This window comes from Podarcis vaucheri (genome assembly GCF_965113315.1).
Source record: "Podarcis vaucheri genome assembly, chromosome: 8".
Taxonomy (NCBI): domain Eukaryota; kingdom Metazoa; phylum Chordata; class Lepidosauria; order Squamata; family Lacertidae; genus Podarcis; species Podarcis vaucheri.
The window spans coordinates 93752823-93773697 of NC_138766.1; the positions used below are offsets into that span (position 1 = coordinate 93752823).

The following is a 20875-nucleotide window of genomic DNA, read 5'->3' on the forward strand; positions in this document are numbered from 1 at the left end:
TCTCAAAACCAGGACGGAAACCGGACTGAAATGGATCTAATCCCGATGTTTCCTCCAGAAACCTACCAAGCTGTTCAGCAACCGCTCTCTCAATTACCTTACCCAGGTATGGAAGATTTGAAATTGGGCGGTAATTGGATAGGTCTAAGGGATCTAATGAAGTTTTCTTTAAGAGTGGACGCACCACTGCTTCCTTCAGTTCCCCTGGGAATGTCCCCGTGTCAAGGGACAAATTGATAATTTCAACCAGGGGGGTCCGCGCAACATCTGGACACTCCCTAATCAGCCAAGACGGGCACGGATCAAGGAGGCAGGTGGTGGGCCTACCAACTTGGAGGAATCTATCCACATCAGCAGGGAGTATCCGATCGAAATGGTCCAACACTGGACCTGAAGTCAGTCGAGGGGCCTCCAGTTCAGTCACTGTATCTAAATTGGCAGGGAGGTCACGGCGGAGCAACAGGACCTTCTCCGCAAAAAAGCTCGCTGTCAGGGCTGCTACCCAGTCCCAGCTCACATAGGACCACGTTAGCCAGCGTTCACATTAAAAGAGTCTTTATTGGGTTACAGGCTCCATTTCCAAACTGCAATGTGCAGCCCCACGTCTTCTATGTCAGACCGGCGAAGACCCGTCTGAGTCTCCGCCTCTAGCACACCAGCTTAATACCCTAGCCTTGCTCCACCTCCTGCGCCTTTCCTTCCGTCTCTGGGTCCTTCTGCCCCCCGTGGTCTCTTCTTTCCTACTCTCTTCTGACGCGGACCCCCCTGACCCTTCCGCCTCCTTGCGGCGGGCTTTGGGACCTGGCTCACTCTCCGGGCTGCTTACTGCGCCAGCTTCCGCTGCATTTGAACTTGGCGCGCGCGCCCAACTCTCTACCTTCCTCTTGATCGTTTCGTCGCTCCCGGAGGTGGGCGTGACTACTCCTGACTCATGCCCTCCCTCCTGCTGAAAGCCTCCGGAACCCGATGTCTGGTCCCCTTTCTCCCCGCTGCTCCCGGCTGGGCACGTGGGTCCCGATCTCCAACTGCTGCTCTCTGATCCCTCTCTGGACCCTTCTTCCTGGGGTGTCCCCCTGCTTTCCCCCCTTGTTCTGACCGCTGGCGCTCCCTTCTGGGAATCCTCGGACTCACTGGACAGGCTCGGTGATCTCGGGTCGTCATCCCCACTCATCCTTCCTTCGTATTCCTCCCCCTCGCTCTCTGTCTCCTCCCTTCTCTGCGTCTCTGCTCCTGAACCCCTGACATCCACCCCCCCCTCGAAGCGGCACTCATCTCGCTCCCTCGGCATCCAGCTTCCGGGTCATGTGGCCAGCATGACTAAGCCGCTTCTGGAGAACCAGAGCAGCGCATGGAAATGCCATTTACCTTCCCGCCAGAGAGGTACCTATTTATCTACTTGCACTTCGACGTGCTTTTGAACTGCTGGGTTGGCAGGAGCAGGGACCGAGCAACGGGAGCTCACCCCGTCGCGGGGATTCGAACCGCCGACCTTCTGATCGCCAAGCCCTAGGCTCTGTGGTTTAGACCACCCACGTCCCCTGTATATATATATATATAATTTTTATATTTTACAATTTAAAGTGCTCATTTATACATCCTTAAGGTATCAATGACTTCCCTTCTTCTCTTCCCAGCGGTTCATTTTGCATATCATAAATCCCTGCATATTCTTACAAAAACTATACCATTCAGTATTGCATTATTACATCCATCAAAACTTATTTACACTATTGAATGTATCTCAGTGCTGCCAATGTTTTCAGCTGTACCCAATTATTCCCCATATATTCAATAAACGTTTTCCAAACATTCCATGGTTGTGCCCGTAACCTCGGTTTAAGGTGCCATTTAGCTCCTGGCTTTCATATCTCAGTTTCTCAGGGGAGATATTAACCTGCTTCCTTGCCATCAGAACCTACAAACGCCCCAAAACAGCCCTTAACAAGAGCACAGGAATCTGGCTCCTGCAAAATCCGACCACTGGACCATGCACTTCAGTGCTGCCCACACTGACAAGCAGCTGCTCCCCAGGATTCCTGGCAGAAGTCTCCCCTCATCCTCCGTGGATGATTAAACTGAGGACATTGTGCCTGCAAAACGGGTGGTCTGCTCCCCCGTCACCCCCCAGACAGACTCCCCTGCCAGCAGCTGAGGAAAGGGGCTATGGGGAGAAGCGCTGCCAATTTCTCCCTCAGCTGGCAGCGACCGCTCACCTCTTCGTTGCTCTGCAAAACATCCACGATGCAGTCCTGGGGGGCCAGGAGGGCCCCCTCCTTCTTCAGGGTCAGGCGTGGCAGGAGCCCGCAGGTCTGGTAGTAGCGCTGGGAGGCCTGATCCGCCAGCCAGGACACAGGGCGACTCTCGCTGCAAAAAAGGAGGAGAGGGGCTGCAGTAGGAAGACACCCCCCTCCCTATATTCCTGGGGGGGGCATGCAGTGGGGGGCTCTGAAATGCCCCACCTCCGGCAAGGATTCAGTCTCCTGCCACGCAGCAATCATCCAAACACTGCAGAAGGAAATATTATTTGGGGGTGGTTTGAGGACAGCAGAAATATCCCGCCCCCGGCCTCCCCAATTACAGATGTTTCCAGGGCCGGATTGAGGTTTGATGAGGCCCTCAGCTCCTGAAGGTAATGGGTCCTTTATATGTCAGCTGTCCTGTGTCAACAACAAATTGTCACTATTTTTTGTGTTGAATATATGCTACATTTATGGACCTAATAGCTATCTAAAGCCATTTGCGCATCACAAAACATGCATTTTATTAAAGTAGTTGTTGAACTGAAATACAGTCATACTTCGGGTTAGAGCTGCTTCAGGTTGCATTTTTTTGGGTTGCGGACCGCCGAAATCCAGAAGTACCAGAACGGATTACTTCCGGGTTTCAGCGCCCGCGCATGTGCAGAAGTGCTAAATCGAGCTTTCCGCGGGCGCAGAAGCGCCGATCGCAACCCTCATGTGCACAGATGCGGGTTGTGAACGCTGCAAGTTGCGAACGTGCATCCCGCACAGATCACGTTCGCAACCTGAGCGTCCACTGTACAATTAAGAAAAAGTATATTAGTATTATTATTAATTTTTTCATTAATTTTTTTGGGGGTACCCCAATAGAGTGGGGCCCTAAGATACTGCTTGTTTAGCTTATACGTAAATCTGGCACTGGGCGCTTCCCACAGAGCTTATGTGGAGAGTTTTGCAGCTGCCTCTACAAAGACAAGGTCTGGCTTAGACCCAGAGCTCCGATGAGGCAGCTCAGTGAGGGAGGAAAGGGCAAAGGGGCTGAGGAAGCCCCAGTTCTCTCACCTGTGGGGCACGGGGATGAGGAAGACGTTGTCTTGCACCCGAACTCGCACCCGGATCGGAGGTGGGGGTGCAGGGAGCTGCAGAGAACAGGGGAGGAGAAATAGGGTGAGGACGAATGAATTTTATTATTACGGTCACAGACCAGTTCTGGCTCACTTACAGTATCAGGAAAATCATAAAACGCAGCAGGAGTACATTGAACTGCAAGTGGGTATAACAGAGACAATTCAGATATAGCGGCAGTTAAAAACATATAGGATGGCCCCAATCCCCGAGGAGTGCTGGCCTCTCAAGGCCCAGGGAAGCCAGCCAGCTCCTCACAGTGCCACCGCAAAAAGAGCGTCTGCCAGACCCGCTTCTCTCCCCGAACCCTGGAAACTCACATGTGCTGGTGCCGAGGGGGGGCTCTCCCCACGCCCAGGGGTCCCCCCATTGACGTGGCTGCTGCCCCCTGCCCCCTGGAGGATGCTGGGATCTGCCGCACACTCTGGGTTCTCCGCTGCCACCACGCCGGCCCCTCGGAGTCGTCCCAGCGGAGTCCTCTCGACAATATGGGTGAGGCGACTCTGCCGGACCCTCCTTCTCCTCTTCTTGGTGGCTTCGGGGGGCTGGCGGGGAAAGCCCCCGTCACTCTCGCCCCCCAGGCTCTCCTCCGACTCGGTCCCAGACTCGCTTTCTGGGCTCTGGCGGCTCCTTTTGCGGGAGGCAAGATTCTGCCCCAGGTCGTCTTCCAGCCAGTCATCTCCTACGTACTCCTCTGGGGGGATGAGGGCAGGCCCAGCGGAAGGCTTGGGGCGCTCAGGGCTGGGCATAGGGCAGGGCTTGGCTCTGCCCATCCCGCGAATGGCCGCCCGGTACTCGGCCGGGGCTGCGAGCCTGGCCTCCCTCTCTGGGTCCTGGCCAAACAGCCGCTGCCTCTTCTTGACCGGCCTCAAGGGACTGGTGGCGTTGTCCTCCTCGGGCTCCCTCCAGCTCCTCCGGGGACTGGGAGACTTTGGGGCAGGATCCAGAGGGCAGGGGGCTTGCGGGGACTCGGAGAGCTCTGCGTCAAACAGCTGGCTGGCCGGCGGATCTTGTGGAGGCTGAGCCTTGGAGCCTGGAGGGGCAAAAGCAAAGGCGTCAAGTTCACAGCCTTCTAAAGGAAAATCTTATGAAAATGTACTATAGATGGTACTTGGCCCCTGTAAAACTAGCAAAAATAAATAAATCATATAATAACAAGTGCTGGAGATGTAAGGAACAGACAGGAACACACTACCGTATGTCGCGGTCCTGTCTAGAGATACAAAGATTTTGGAATATGATTTATGAAGAGATAAAAAGGTAAAGGGACCCCTGACCATTAGGTCCAGTCGCGGACGACTCTGGGGTTGCGGCGCTCATCTCGCTTTATTGGCGCTGGGGGTTAAACCACAGAGCCTAAGGCTTGCCGATCAGAAGTTCGGCAGTTCGAATCCCTGCAACGGGTGAGCTCCCGTTGCTCGGTCCCTGCCATCCTAGCAGTTCGAAAGCACGTCAAAGTGCAAGTAGATAAATAGGTACCTCTCTGGCGGGAAGGTAAACGGCATTTCCATGTGCTGCTCTGGTTCTCCAGAAACGGCTTAGTAATGCTGGCCACATGACCCGGAAAATGGGTGGTCTTACCCCCGTTTACCGGCTCCCTCAGCCAATAAGGCAAGATGAGCGCCACAACCCCAGAGTCAGTCACAACTGGACCGAATGGTCAGGGGTCCCTTCACCTTTACCTATTATTATTATTATTAAGCAAACGGCCCCTTGAGGGTGTCCCCAGGAGCAGGCCCCACACCCCTTGAGCCCCAGGAACGAAGCGCAGACTCACCTCGGTCTGCCAGGGCTCTCTTGAGCAGCCCCTCCATGGCCTGGCAGCGCTGGCGTGTCTCTCGGTCGAGGTCCCTGCCGTAGAGATGCACCCATGCCTGGAGAGTGCCCAGCGGGGTCAGGCCCTGACAACAGAAACGCAGGGAGGCTTGGGCCCAGCAGAAACAGGAGCCCAGCCAGAAACCTCTCGCCGCCTCTGGGCTGCACCCAAGTGTTACGATATAGAAGCAATGCGGCCGCGAGCTGCTGGTAGCTTGAAAGCAGAACATAATGGGAATGTTGGGACTGTTCCGTGGGAAACAGAGGGACAGTCTATTCACAGTGCGAAGCACCGGAATTAGCTCAGAGTGTAATATGAGCTGTACAACAAGTACTGCATGCGTTTGTTCTCTCTCGACTGCAGGAGTATGAAGAGAGCAGTCATGTTTTTCTGTGACGCTGCAGAGACAGAAATAAAGGCGTGTAAATACGTTTCTGTCTATCTCTTTCCCCTGCCCGGGGGGGGCAGGAAAGAGGGGTGTGTTCTTCTCACGCTGAGAAGGATCGCCTATCGTCGACCTAGCCTGTATCCTGCCGGGGAATGCAGACAGGGAGGTCAACAGGAGATCAAGCTGGGTGCCTGGAGAGTGGCCAGTTTCTCCTGATAAAGGCTTGATTCCCAACACCAAGAAGCCCGGTGGGCCTGCCACCCCCTTCCCTGTAGAGGGAGCAGACCCTGAAGCTGCCAGGATGCCAAGCGGCCAATGCAAGGCCACTGTCCCTAAGCCAAGGGGAAGGGGGAACTGTGAGGAATAGGGGCCTGTTCGAAACGTGGGTCTGCACACTTCCTCTGAAGGAGAGGTTCATAGCCTGGGGTTACTCCTGGGTCCTTTGCTGTCACTCGAGGCTCAGGTGGCCTCAGTGGCCCTGAGTGCCTTCCATCAGCTTCGGCTGGTGGCCCAGCTACGCCCCTATCCGGACAGGGATAGCCTAACTACTGTTGTCTATGCTCTGGTGACCTCAAGGTTAGATTACTGCAATGTGTTATATGTAGGACTGCCTCTGAAAATGGTTCGGAAACTTCAGCTGGTGCAAAATTCAGCGGCCAGGTAGCTCACTGGAGAAAGACGGTTTGAGCATATTACATTTATCCTGGTCCGACTGCACTGGCTACCAATTAGTTTCCGAGCCAAGTTAAAAGTGCTAGTTTTGACCTATAAAGCCTTAAATGGCTCAGGACCGCAGTACCTCAAGGACCACCTGTTTCCATAATTACCTACTCGGGCCTTGGGATCACCTTCTGAGGCCCTTCTTTGTGTGCTTCTTCAAGAGGTCTGTAGGGTGGCAACACGAGAACGGGGCCTTCTCTGCAGTGGCTCCCCATCTGTGGAATGCTCTCCCCAGGGAAGTTTGCTGGCGCCTTCATTATACACCTTTAGGCACCAGGCAAAAACATTCCTTTTTAACCAGGCCTTTGGTTGATTTGATCAACATCCTATGCCCTTTTAAAATGTGGGGGTTTTTGGGAGGGTGTTATTGATTGTTGTTTTTCTTCTGATTATATATATTGTGATCTTTTCTGTGAACCACCCTGAGACCTCCGGCTATATAAATTCAGTAAATAATAATAATAGGCTGTGCACTGCAGGTTAACCCTGTGCCCCCCAACCTACAACATTGGGGGGGCACGAGATGGGGGGGGGCTGGGCTTCAAACAAGACGGTGCATGTATCCTGGATGCAGGAGGTGGCCTTTGGGCCCTCGATACCCTGACCCCCGCAAGAATTGAAGATCCCCTGAAGACAGCTCCACAAGGAGATAATGAGGTGGGGAGGAGGAGGAGGAGCAGGAACAAAAGCAGAGGAGGGAGGGATGGGAGCAGCTCAGGGAGGCTGCTCAGTAGGTCTTCCTGAGAAGGCAATGCCCACAATTTCAAAACTTGGGATTTGTCAAATGCCGCCCCCCTCCAAAAACTTTGAAGGCAGAAACCACAACACCAGGAGGAAAGGGCTGGAGACCCACCCCAAACAATACCGGGAGCAGGGTCTGCAGTTCCCTTTGTGCATCGCTGGAAGAGAGGCAGTGTGAACCACATAGTTATACAACATCATGTCTTATCCAATAAAGTTTTCTGTGGTTCTTTTAATTGTCTTTTTTTGTCACTTTTAAACCTTTTTTCGACCTTTTTGAGGTGACGAATCCCTTTTTTTCTTTTTTGTGATTAATTTTGTTTTACTTACCTTTACTGTATGATTGTATTTTAAACTAATAAAGATTTATTAAGAAAAAAAAAGAAGCTCTAATTAGACACAACAATACAGTAAGAGTAAATTTTTTGAGGAAGGAAGGAAGGAAGTCAATTTGTGTTTATGTACGTAATGATATGTTTTTTTTCTGTAGATGTGTGCTTTTTCGTTTTTGTTTAGTTTAGTTTTGTTTCCTTTGTTTGTTTGTTTTTCCCTTTTCTTTTTTTAATATGTTCCGGGGATTTTTGTTTGTATAGCATTATTTTGGATTCAATGTTTGGAATTTTTGTTATGATTCTGCATTGAAAATAAAAAAAATTGAGATTAAAAATAAAAATAAAAAAAATAAAAAAAGAAGAGAGGCAGTGTGGCGCAGTGGTTAGTGAAGGGTATACATGCAATGAATAAACTGCCTTGCTCCCCAGCAGCAACTCTCGCCCCGTCCCAGCCCCGGTGCCTCACCTTGGCATTCCGCAGCGCCACGGACGCCCCCCTGTGGATCAGGAGCTCTGCCACGTCGAAGTGGCCGCAGTTGAGGGCGTCGTGCAAGGGGGTGATGCCCTCACATCCAGGCCCCCCCGGGTCGTCAATGGCGGCATTGTGGTCCAGAAGAAAACGCACGATCTCTGGAGGAAGAGGCGAGGGGGGCGGTCACGTCCAGCCCAGCCCCAACTCCACTGTCAAGGGGAAAGGTTCCCGGGCGCAGAGCACCCACTTTCAGGCCCCCCAGGAAGCCCCTTCCCCTGTCCCAGCACTTACCCAGATGGCCGTGGTTGCAAGCCTCGTGCAGGGGGGTCCAGCCGCAGTAATCCCGAGGGTTGAGAGGGTGACCCTGAGGCAGAGCGGAGAAACGTACGGATGCTCAGGGGGTCAGAGGTTGGCCCTCTCCAAATGGGGGGGGGGGGAGAGATCCTCACACGCCCCATGTGACAAAACCAGCCATCAGGGAAAGAGAGGGAAGACGTTTTTACGGACAAAGGAGCTGAACCCCGTGGGCTGAGCCAGGATCTGGGGAAAGCTAGCGGCAGGGACCAGATCACAAGAGCTTGCTCTGATTCCGTCCAAAGGCATCCCAATACAACACGATAATCTTTATTGTCATTGTCCCATACAGAACAACAAAATTGAGAAAATCTACACCAGACATTCAAAAACCATCAAGCCTACTAACCCAGCTATCCCAGCCTGGTTAGCCCCCTAAAAACTGATACCCCATAATTAAATACAATATACACCCCCAGAGACTACCTTAAAGGTAAAGGGACCCCTGACCATTAGGTCCAGTCGTGGATGACTCTGGGGTTGCAGCGCTCATCTCGCTTTACTGGCCGAGGGAGCCGGCGTACAGCTTCCGGGTCATGTGGCCAGCATGACTAAGCCGCTTCTGGCGAACCAGAGCAGCGCATGGAAACACTGTTTACCATCCCACCAGAGCAGTACCTATTTATCTACTTGCACTTTGATGTGCTTTCGAACTGCTAGGTTGGCAGGAGCAGGGACCAAGCAACGGGAGCTCACTACCTTACACTGCGTTTAAAACCAAAATCACATTTGGATAGAAACTGTTTCTCAGACGGCTAGTCCTAGTGTTTATAACGCTGTACCTTATTCCAGAAGGCAGAAGCTGAAAGAAATCATTTCCGGGGTGCACACTATCCCACACAGCACCACCGCAGTCCCTGCCCGCTTCCCCTTTCTTTTAATGTCCAGCAGCTCACCTTCTTCACACAGAACTGCACCTGGCGCAGGTTCCCGTCTATGCAGGCGCGGTGCAGCAAAGTCTCCCCACGCTCGTTCCGCTGGTTCCACTGGGAGGAGGGAGATGCAACAGAGGAATACCTGAAGGAGTAGACCTGAAGGAGCGTCTCCTCCCCCATCGTTCTGCCCGGACACTGAGGTCCAGCTCCTGAGGGCCTTCTGGCAGTTCCCTCCCTGCGAGAAGTGAGGTTACACAGGGAACCAGCCAGAGGGCCCTGTGGAATGCTCTCCAATCAGATATCAAGGAGATAAACAACTATCTGACTTTTAGAAGGCATCTGAAGGGGAAGTTTTTAATGTTTGATGTTTTATCGTGATTTTAATATTCTGTTGGGAGCCACCCAGAGTGGCTGGGGAAACCCAGCCACATGGGAGGGTATTATTATTATTATTATTATTATTATTATTATTATTATTAAGGATTCAGTAACTTTCCCCCAACTACCCACCCCAATTTCCAAGACAGTGAAGCCAAAGGGAGAAGATGTGCGTCTGACTGTGTTTTTATATTTTGCTGGAAGGTGCCCAGAGTGGCTGGGGCAACACAGTCAGATGCGCAGAAGACAAGTATTCTAGTATTTCCAATAACTGGCTTGCTGACACCAGTCCCCTCGGGAGGATCACCTGCTTAGCTTATTCACTTGCTGATTACAAAGCATTTCTAAACCTCTTAATATTTAAAAATCTCTAAGCAGTATGCAAAAATGATGAAAGCAGGTACACAGTATCTGGTGAAACAGGATTATAAAAACAAGAATCCCATAACAATAGGCTTCGATTTTAGGGGATCAGGGAAAGCAAAAAGAGGCGTCTTCACAAGATGTCTGAAGCAACTGATGGCTGATGCTTCAGGTAAGGCAAGAGGGAAAGGAATCCCACAGGGAAGAGGCAATGGCAAAAAGGCCTGCTTCCAGCTTACTGCCCTGAAATATTCTGTTTTATGATTATGATTGTTATTTATTACCTGCCCTTCAACCTGGGGTCCCCGGGTGGGTTACAACAATTTGAAATTACAACATTAAAAACTATTTTTTTTTAAAAACTAACAATTGCAAAAAAAATTACAGCCGATAATAGGAGTAGCTTCTAATAAAAAGTAACAGACGTCCGTGCAATTGCTTATATTAGATTTACTGTATTTTTCGCTCCATAAGACGCACTTTTTTCCCTCCTAAAAAGTAGGGGAAATGTCTGTGCATCTTATGGAGCAAATGCGTGGCCCTGGAGCCGAACTGCCCAGGGGAGAAAAGCAGATTGTGCTTTTATTTTAAGAAAGAGGGAAGGGGGCGTTGAAACAAAGCCCCTGAGCAGCTGATCGGCAAGCGATCGGGAGGGAGATAAGGGACACTAGCGATAAAGGAGGCTGCCTGGGAGTGGGGAGGTAAAAGCCCATATATCCTCAGGATTTTTGCATTGTGTCTCCCCAAATTCACCATCAGATCACATAGCATGTCCATGGCTACAGCCTGCACCCAAAAAATCACGCACTCACTGTTTCATGGGGCCGCAATGGGGCAAAAACATGGTTACAAAGCACAGATCCACATGGATTCTCAGGAATTTTGTATTGGGCTGCCCCAAACTCACCGTCAAATCACATGTCTGAGGCCACAGCATGAACCACAAAAATCATACATCCACTGTTTGGTTCAGAATAATTTTTTTCTTGTTCTCCTCCTCTAAAAACTAGGTGCGTCTTAGGGAGCGAAAAATATGGTAGATGTCCAGCAACTGGCAAGCAGCAGCATGGCTTCTTCCAACTCTGGAGGCAGGGCAGAGGCCCCTGGCCATGGCCAGCTCTCTCCTCCCCCATGAAATGGTCCAATCCTCTTTTAAAACCCACCCAAGTTGGCGGCCATCCCTGTCTTCTGTGGGAGCGAGCGCCACAGTTCACCTATGCCCTGACCTCTGGGCATCAGAGTTAGCTGGCCCCATGGAGCTGAGTGGACTGGTGCCCTGGTATACCTTGTTGAGCCTTCGCCGTCCAGGGACCGTCTTGTTGTAGCCCTCCAGGTCATCCTCTCCGCCTGGAAGAGAGGGGAGAGTCCCAGAGTCAACGTCCCTGAAGCAAACCATGCCGTCCACCAAGAAATGTAGATCCCCAAAGCAACGTCGGTCTCCTGTTTGCCCTGGACAGCCAGCAGACAAAAGGTCCCCTATCCCAGCCTATCATAGCTACCAGCAACAAGTCTATCCATTTCACACACACAAAACCCTTTTAACAAGCCAGTCCACTGGCAATGAGTTCCACAGGCTGTGACGCATGTGCCAAGCGACTCACGAGCCGTAGTCCAACACTGTAACCAACACACGCCGTTACCCACTGGTAGCTCCACCCTGAATGCACCCTGACAGAAAGTAACAGTGCTCAGCTGGGGCTCCTTCTCCAGACCCTGTGCTCTGAGGAAGGCAGGCTGGGAGCAGAGAGGCCCGACACACCCGCCCCGAACTTCTCCAGGGCTCTTCGAGGGAGAGAAATGCAAGCATCACCCATAAGCCTCCTTCTCCCAGTATAGCTGAAGGAGCGTCTCCACCCCCATCGTTCCCTCCCTGCAAGAAGCCAAGTTACAGGGAACCAGGCAGAGGGCCTTCTCAGTAGTGGCACCCGCCCTGTGGAATACCCTCCCGCCAGATGTCAAAGAGAACAACAACTACCAGACTTTTAGAAGACATCTGAAGGCAGCCCTGTTCAGGGAGGTTTTTAACGTGTGACATTTTAATGTACAGTGGTACCTCTGGATGTGAACGGGATCCGTTCCGGAGCGCCGCTCACATCCTGAAGCGAACGCAACCCACATCTGCACGTCTGCGGGTCGCAATTCGCTGCTTCTGTGCATGCGCGTGATGTCATTTTGAGCATCTGCGCATGCGCAGGCGGCGAAACCTGGAAGTAATACGTTCCATTACTTCCAGGTCGCTGCGGAGTGCAACCCGAAAACGCTCAACCTGAAGCAACTTTAACCCGAGGTATGACTGTATTTTTAATCTTTGTTGGAAGCCGCCCAGAGTGGCTGGGGAAACCCAGCCAGATGGGCAGGGTACAAATAATAAATTATTCTTCTTCTTCTCCCATAAGCCTTGCCCCCACTCCCTCCCAGAAAGCGCCCTTCGCTCCCACGATCTCCCCGTCTCTCACCGCTATCGGAGAGCTCCAGGTCGCTCTCTTCCAAGGGCTCACTGCCCTGGGCTTCCTCCTCTTCATCCTCTTCCTCACTGATCTCCCCATTCGAGCGCCAGCCCCGGGAGTCACAGAGCTCCTGCAGCCTGGCTTGCGTCTTCGACGCCTCGGGGCGCCCGCACCTCTGCTGGCAGGCGTGGAAGTGCCGCAGGACCTGGCGCTGAGAAGCATTTGTTTGGGGGTTAAAACAGGGTTTGATCTGGCCTCTAAGCTCACTTTTAGTTTTCAGGGTAAGAAGCAACGGCAGGCATTCAAATGTTTGTGTCCAGGCTTGCTGATGTTGCTTGAAGTCAATCTATTTCTAACCAGCCCTCATGGACTCTCTTTGAGGCAGTGGAGAGTCAGTATAGAAATCAAATTTACAGCTGGAAGGGACCCTGAGGGCCATCTAGTCCAACCCTCTGCAATGCCTACCCTCCCTGCCCACAGAAGGTCTCGCCAGAGTGGTGCATGCTCTGGCTATCTCCCGCTTGGACTATTGCCATGCGCTCTAAGTGGGGCTACCTTTGAACGTGACCGGTGTAGGAGTGCAAATATCCAGAGATGTAGTGATCAGGTGGGATTGCTATGAGGAATTATAACAGATATAGAGTAAGCCATCTGTGTCAGCAATGAAAGCATTGCGTTGACTGGGTTTAAACTATTTTGATATGATTTTTGATCAATCTACACCTCTGCATCTCTGGCCCTTTTGACCCTACTGCCCCTTTCTCTCTCCTCACGTCACGTACACAGCGTACACAGCAGTTGCTTCGCCAGGCAGGCTTCCTGGGCCATAAAGATAGTAGGCAAGTTACTTTGATGTAGTTTTCTTATATATAATCTTAAAATGTTAATCTTGGAGCCAGGAAACAGATCTCACATGAAGGTGGTAGTGATCTGGTCCTGCTGGCCATCCTTCTTATCATGTGTACTGATTGTTTATTACCTCCGGGGTTGCTGTATTCGCTCCTTTGTAGTATTCATTCATTTACCCCAAAGGTATGCATGGATAACTAGTGTTTATAGATTAACTTTCTCCCCACGTGGGTTTGTGGAAATGCTCAGAAGAAATCTGATTGGTTCTTTTGAACGCTCTGTAAAAAGCTTTTTTGTGAATAAAAACAGCCTGGGCCAGGGGGCTGCAGATCGGACAAGCACAGAGAGACACGATTATACGCACCCTTCCCAGAGTCTTGCTGGTTCAAGCCTCTGTGTGTATTCTTATTAATCAGAGTTCAATCCTTCCTTTACTTTGCGAACGCAACAACCGGAAACTGCAACTAATCCAGAACGCGGCAGCTAGACTGGGGACTGGGAGCAGCCGCCGAGACCATATAAGACCAGTCTTGAAAGACCTACACTGGCTCCCAGTATGTTTCGGAGCACAGTTCCAAGTGTTGGTGCTGACCTTTAAAGCCCTAAACAGCCTCGGTCCAGTATATCTGAAGGAGCATCTCCACCCCCATCGCTCAGCCTGGACACTGAGGTCCAGCTCCGAGGGCCTTCTGGCGGTTCCCTCTCTGCGAGAAGCCAAGTCACAGGGAACCAGGCAGAGGGCCTTCTCGGTAGTTGCGCCCGCCCTGTGGAACGCCCTCCCATCAGATGTCAAAGAGATAAACAACTAGCAGACTTTTAGAAGACATCTGAAGGCAGCCCTGTTTAGAGGCTGACCCAGTGCCTCTTGAATCATATGGCTGAGCCTCATGTTATGATGCTACCTTAGTTGTGATGGGAACGCCAGCACTCTCCTGCATTCCCAGGTTTCTGATTGGATGGGGATGCGTGGCAAAATTGTCCTTGCCACGCTGAAGGATATGATAAACTACTGGTTTATCAGATAATTGTTGCGTGGATGCTATTACAACTCGGTGTATGAATACTACGAAGCATCGACGCTAATACCTTAAGTATTGTGGCGTCATCCAAACCCCATTGCCGGCCTCACCTGCAGCTTGGCGTCGCAGGCCTCCTCTGCGTAGGAGAGAGCCGTCTGGAAACATCTCTGCAGCTCTTCGTAGCTCTCTTTGGCCTCCTCCTTGGAAAGGGCGATGTTCAGCCACGTCTTCCCCTCCTGGCCATGGAAAGAGCAACCTGAGTTCCAGGAGCCGTCTGGCTTATCCGCCCACCAGTTCAGCAAGTTTATCTATTTATTTTGGAGCATTTGTACCCCGCTCTTAAGCCAAAAAGGCTTCCAGAGCAACTTAAAGGTAAAGGGACCCCTGACCATTAGGTCCAGTCATGACCAACTCTGGGGTTGCGGTGCTCATCTTGCTTTACTGGCCGAGGGAACCGGCGTACAGCTTCTGAGTCATGTGGCCAGCATGACTAAGCCGCTTCTGGCGAACCAGAGCAGCGCACGGAAACACCATTTACCTTCCCGCCGGAGCGGTACCTATTGATCTACTTGCACTTTGATGTGCTTTTGAACTGCTAGGTTGGCAGGAGCAGGGACTGAGCAATGGGAGCTCACCCCGTCACGGGGATTCGAACTGCCGACCTTCTGATCGGCAAGTCCTAGGCTCTGTGGTTTAACCCACAGCGCACACACCATCAAAACAAATTAGCCCCTACCCACAGGCTTACAATCTTTTTTTTAAAAAAAAACCTCACATGACACGCAAGGAGAAAGGGACAGGAAGGGAAGAAGAAAAATGAAAGTCAAAAATTCAGGTGCCAGTTTCTAAACAGCTGTTCCTACAATGCCCAGTTGGCACAGATCAGGAGCAGGGAATGTTTGCTTGGCATCCAAGTAGCAGAAGTCCTGAACTGCCTCGCTTGGCCCTATCCCATCCCTGCCCTGCTCCTAGCCTGCCCCCCTTACCTCCAGGGGGTTCCCCTTCCGCAGGGCCAGTTCGGCCTGGTAGTGCTTTATGGCCTGGGAATGGTCCTTCAGGTCTCCAAACGTGGCGGCCAAGGAAACGTGGATCACAGCCAGCTCTTGGTCTGGGCGCTTCAGAGACCGAGCGTGGCACAGCTGAGAAGGAAACAGACAAACCCAAACTGCTGTGGCAAAGAGGCCCAGGGCACCCCGCAGCCCATCGCTGACCTTTAAAGCCCTAAACGGCCTCGGTCCTGTATACCTGAAGGAACGTCTCCACCCCCTTCTTTGGGCACAGACACTGAGGTCCAGCGCCGAGGGCCTTCTCGTGGTTCCCTCATTGCGAGAAGTGAGGTTACAGGGAACCAGGCAGAGGGCCTTCTTGGTAGTGGCGCCTGCCCTGTGGAACACCCTCCCTTCAGATGTGAAGGAAATAAGCAGCTATCTTATCTTTAAAAGACATCTGAAGGCAGCCCTGTTTAGGGAAGTCTTTAATATTTTTTGATGTATTGTTTTTAACATTTGATTGGAAGCCGCCCAGAGTGGCTGGGGAAACTCAGCCAGATGGGCGGGGTATAAATATTATATTATTATTATTAGCGCAAGCCTGTGCCAGAGCTCTGGGAGCCCTCAAATGCCACGTCCGTCCAGCTGGCAGCTCTACAACCCCTCCTCCTCCAGGTCCTCACCCCAAGGCCACCCTTAGCCCCAGGAGGTGGCTCACCTGCTTCTTGTAGGCCTCCAGAGACCGGCAATAATCCCCCGCCTTGGAGAACAGGTCCCCCAGCTGCTCGCAAAGCCCTAGGGCTTCTCGCAGGCTGCCAGCGGCCTCTGCTTCTTCCAGCTCCTGCTGTAGGCGACTCACCTTTGTGGCTGCCAGAGAGAGAGAGAGAGAGAGAGAGAGCCGCGAGCTGTGAGGTCATGTGTGCCCTGGTGCCTGGGCCCAGGGGAAGCCCCCAACGGAGCGGCGTCGCCACTCACCGTAGCGCAGGCTCCGGCAAACGCTCTCCCGCTGCGGCGGCTGCTGGGAGCCCAGGCGATAGGCTTTCTTCAGGGAGCGCTTGGCTGCCACAAAGTCCCCGAGGCTCAGCAGGACCTGTGGGGGAAGACGGAGGGTCAAGCGGGGAAGTTGCTGGGGGCGGCAGAGCTCACTCTTGAGACAGGTCACCCAGGAGTGTAGCGATCAGATGGGATTACTATGAGGAATTATAAAATATGCACCAAGCCATTGTGTCCGCCATGAAAGTGTCACGTTGACCGGGTTTGATTCATTGACAATAATTTCTGATCAAATCCCACAAGCCTCTGCATCTCTGGCCATTTTCTCTGCCGTTCATTTTCTACGCCTGACAGGCACGGATAAGCATTCTGAAACACAGGCCAGTTGCTGCACCGGGCATCCTCAGTACATAAATAGGTTACTTTAATGTAGTTTGTTAATCTTTAGATAGAACTTAAGGGCCAGGAAGAGAGTTCACAAGGAGATGGTAAATACTACCCATCCTTCCTCTCCTGTTTATACTACCCATCCTTTTGTGCTGTTCCCAAAGCAAAGGAAGGATTGGACTCTGATTAATAGAATACACAGGAGGCTTGACCAGCAAGACTCTGGGAGGGGTGCGTATAATAATAATTCCTCTCCACCCTCCAGCCCAGGTCGTTTTACAGTGGTGCCTCGCATGACGAAATTAATCCGTTCTGCGAGTCTCTTCGTCTAGCGGTTTTTTCGTCTTGCGAAGCAACCCTATTAGCGGCTTAGCGCTATTAGCGGTTTAGCGGCTATTAAAGGCTTAGCGGCTATTAGCGGCTTAGCGGCTTAGAAAAAGGGGGGGGGGAGCGAAAAAAATTGGAACACTTGTAAGACCTTTTCGTCTTGCAAAGCAAGCCCATAGGGAAAATCGTCTTGCGAAGCAGCTCAAAAACAGAAAACCCTTTCGTCTAGCGGGTTTTCCGTCTTGCGAGGCATTCGTCTTGCGGGGCACCACTGTATTCACAAAAGAACTTTTACACAGTGTTCGTAAGAAACAATCAGATTTCCTCTGAGCATTTCAAAAACCACCATGTGGGGACAAAGTTAAAGATTCAAACTACAAAGAGCTAATTTCCTACTTGAGCATGCATATGTAATTCAGAGTAAATAAAAGAGGAAGCAAGGAGGAATGCTTTTAGGAAACTCCAGAGTTCATAAGCAGCAATAAACAGGAGAGGACGGAAGGATGGCAAGGAGATAGGTAACTTTATCACCTTCCTCTGAAACTATTTCCAGGCCCTAAGATTAACAGAATCAAGGAAGGCTACATCAAAGAAACTGCCTACTATCTTTCATGGCCTAGGATACCTGATGCAGCAACCGGCAACCCTCCTGTGTGCGTGATTTGTCAAGCAAGAGATATAGGACAGGGATGCAGAGGCGTGGATTGATAAAAAACCATATCAAAATGGCTCAACCCCAGTCAACGCAATGCTTTCATTGCTGACACAAATGGCTTACTCCATATTTGTTATAATTCCTCATAGCAATCCCACTTGATCACTACATCCTTCCTCTCCTGTTTATGACCTCTGGAGTTTCCTAAAAGCATTCCTCCTTGCTTCCTCTTTTATATGCATGCTCAAGTAGGAAATAGTTTCTTTGTAGTTTTAACTTAACTTTGACCCACCCTGGGACCTCTGGGTATAGGGCAGTATATAAATTAAATTCGTAATAATAATAATAAAATGGAACACATAAGCCATGGGTAGGCAAACTAAGGCCCGGGGGCTGGATCTGGCCCAATTGCCTTCTCAGTGTGCTTTTACAGTGTGTTTCTACATGAGTAGAATGTGTTTTTTTATTTAAAATACATCTTTGGCTTATTTTGGGGGCATAGGAATTCATTCACTATTATTATTTTTCAAAATATAGTCTGGCCCCCCAACAAGGTCTGAGGGACAGTGGACCGGCCCCCTGCTGAAAAAGTTTGCTGACTGCTGGCATAAGCAATGTGGCTTCTGCACCAAGAATTTACAACCCATGTTAGAAGGGCGGAGGAGAGAAGAGGCTGAGGAGATTCTATGCTTGCAAAAAAGAAGAAATTGAGGGCATAGCTCTGCTCCAAACAGGTTCCAGATGCAGACTGGGGACTCCTCATCCCACTAACATGAGAATTAATGGGAACCATCTTTGGAGAATGGCTCCGATGCGATTCAACCAGGTAGGAGCATCTCACACACAGAACCCTGTATAACCCTGGCACTCACCCCCACCGCTCAAAAACCCCGGTAACAGTCGTCTTTTAGACGGACAACTCGCACCGCGTCGCCATTTCCCTTCGCAGACAAACCAGAAGCCCAATGGGAACCATCTTTGGAGAATGGATCTGATGCGATTCAACCTGATTGGAGCATCTCACGCACAGAAGCTGCACACAGCCGCTTCCCCAGGCATCACACACCCCCCCCATCCAGACCACCGCAGTCCCCATCCCCAGGCCAGAGGAGCTGGAAAGGCGCCGGCCCCACCTCTGCCCCCCTCACCTGGGCAATGCACGCACAACACTCGCTCTCCATGTACTTCTCTTTCATCTTGCAGGCGCACTCCCGCGCCCTCTCCAGGCAGCGCATGGCCTTTGAGTGCTCCCCTTCCCGCAGGTGGATGTTGCCCAGGTTGAAGTAGGCCCGGTAGAGGTCTTCGTGCAGCTGAGCCTGCCTAGGGGAGGAGAGAGGAAGCCTTTGACAGCTGCCTGACAGCTGCTTTGGACTAGAGCTCCCATCAAGCCCAGGCAGCACGGTCACATGATGCAGGAGGGGGCCCAGCGAAATCACAGCACACGTGCCGACGGGGGCAGGTGGGAGACTACCAGCGTGTAGCCGATCAGTTCAACGCCTCTTAGCTAGGAGGAAAGACAGCTTGTGAAATTAGCAGGGCAGATGTTTGGCAGAGAGAGCGGGCGTCCAATAAATATATACACAGAGAGGAAAGTTTCCCAGTTCAGCATTAGGAACATAAAGAGCCCGCAGGATCAGGCCAAAGTCCCATCTAGTCCAGCATCCTGCTCTCACATGGGCCAACCGGACGCCTTTGGGAAACCTGCAGGCAAGATTCGAACTCAAGACCCCTCTCCCCTCCTGTGGCTGCCAGCACCTGGTGCTCAGAAGCAGAGCTGACTTGATAGTTTTCTCCTCCAAAAATCTGCCCATTCCTCTTTTAATAATAATAGTAATAAAATTTATTTATACCCCGCCCTCGCCGGCCAGAGCCGGGTTCAGGGTGGCTAACACCAATAAAATAAAATCACGGTAAAAACATAATAGGGGAAAAAGAGAGGGGGGGGGACAATTTAAAATACAGTGGTACCTCGGCTTAAGAACTTGATTCGTTCTGGAGGTCCGTTCTTAACCTGAAACTGCTCTTAACCTGAAGCACCACTTTAGCTAATGGGGCCTCCAGCTGCCGCTGCACCGCCGGAGCACAATTTCTGTTCTCATCCTGAAGCAAAGTTCTTAACCCGAGGTACTATTTCTGGGTTAGCGGAGTCTGTAACCCGAAGCGTATGTAACCTGAAGGATATGCAACCTGAGTACCACTGTACAGGTTAAAATGCAATTTAAAAAGCAGCCTCATTTTAAAAGTAGCCGGTAGATCAAGACCATAAGGGGAGGGAAACATAAGGGTCAGAGTGAGTCCAAACCAAAGGCCTGGTGGAACAGCTGTCTTGCAGGCCCTGCGGAAAGATGTCAAGTCCCGCAGGGCCCTAGTCTCTTGGGACAGAGCGTTCCACCAAGTCGAAGCCAGTGCTGAAAAGGCCCTGGCTCTAGCTGAGACCAATCTAACCACCTTGCGACCTGGGACCTCCAAAATGTTGTCATTTGTGGACCTTAAGGTCCTCCACGGGGCAGACCAGGAGAGCTGGTCCCATAAGTACAAGGGTCCTAGGCCGCATAGGGCTTTAAAGGTCAAAACCAGCACCTTAAACCTGACCCTGTACTCCACTGGGAGCCAGTGCACTTGGTAAAGCACTGGGTGAATGTAATCCTGCGGCAAGGACCCCGTAAGGAGCCTCACCGCGGCATTCTGCACCCGCTGGAGTTTCTGGGTCAGCTTCAAGGGCAGCCCCGTGTAGAACGAGTTACAATAATCAAGCCTGGAGGTGACCGTCGCGTGGATCACAGTGGCCAGATCAGGGCGAGAAAGGTAAAGGACTAACTGCTTTTAAAGCCATCCAACCCACACTGCAAAAGTTCCATAGTTTAGCTACATGTTGCATGGCTCTGCAAAATGACCACCTGACAGGGCCCTACATAATAATAATAATAATAATAATAATAATAATAATAAATTTTATTTATATCCCGCCCTCCCCAGTTGAGCCGGGCTCAGGGCGGCTAACAACAATCAAATAAACAATCAAATAATCACACATTCTAAAGGTCAGGGGGAGGAGGAGAGCCCTAGAGCCCCACAGGGCCCAGCCCAGCCCTTACTCAGAGATGTAGATGCTCTTTTTGATGTAGTAGGCATGCTTGGCCGGGTTCTTGAGGCTGTCGTAGACCAAGCCCAGGTTCAGGTAGAGTCGCGCCCTCATCTCGCTGGCCTCCCGCTGTGGCACTTCCCCTGTGAGAAGGACGCAGCCTGCCGTTACCCCCTGCAGGTAGCAACCCGCACACAATCCTCCTCGCAGGGGCCGAGAGGGTGGCCCTCCATTCAGCTCCCAGCATCCGCTGTTTCAGCATCCGCCAAGGCAACGTGAAGTCCCGAATTCTCAGCAGAGTCTCAGGATGAGGCTCCCTCTCA

General features: G+C 51.5%; 1 protein-coding gene across 1 annotated transcript in view; it reads right to left on the bottom strand.

Annotated features, from left to right (window-relative positions):
* TONSL (tonsoku like, DNA repair protein) overlaps window positions 1-20875 on the bottom strand; it is a 34144-nt gene that overhangs the window by 9298 nt on the left and 3971 nt on the right. Inside the window, exons 5-19 of the mRNA XM_082235478.1 lie at window positions 20566-20695; window positions 18619-18790; window positions 16084-16198; window positions 15827-15975; window positions 15106-15258; window positions 14230-14355; window positions 12261-12462; window positions 11090-11151; window positions 9085-9174; window positions 8126-8198; window positions 7829-7992; window positions 5143-5266; window positions 3686-4398; window positions 3303-3379; window positions 2214-2364 (exon numbers count right to left, since the gene is read on the bottom strand). Of these exons, the coding sequence (XP_082091604.1) occupies window positions 2214-2364; window positions 3303-3379; window positions 3686-4398; window positions 5143-5266; window positions 7829-7992; window positions 8126-8198; window positions 9085-9174; window positions 11090-11151; window positions 12261-12462; window positions 14230-14355; window positions 15106-15258; window positions 15827-15975; window positions 16084-16198; window positions 18619-18790; window positions 20566-20695 (2501 nt within the window). The remainder of the gene's footprint in view (window positions 1-2213; window positions 2365-3302; window positions 3380-3685; window positions 4399-5142; window positions 5267-7828; window positions 7993-8125; window positions 8199-9084; window positions 9175-11089; window positions 11152-12260; window positions 12463-14229; window positions 14356-15105; window positions 15259-15826; window positions 15976-16083; window positions 16199-18618; window positions 18791-20565; window positions 20696-20875) is intronic.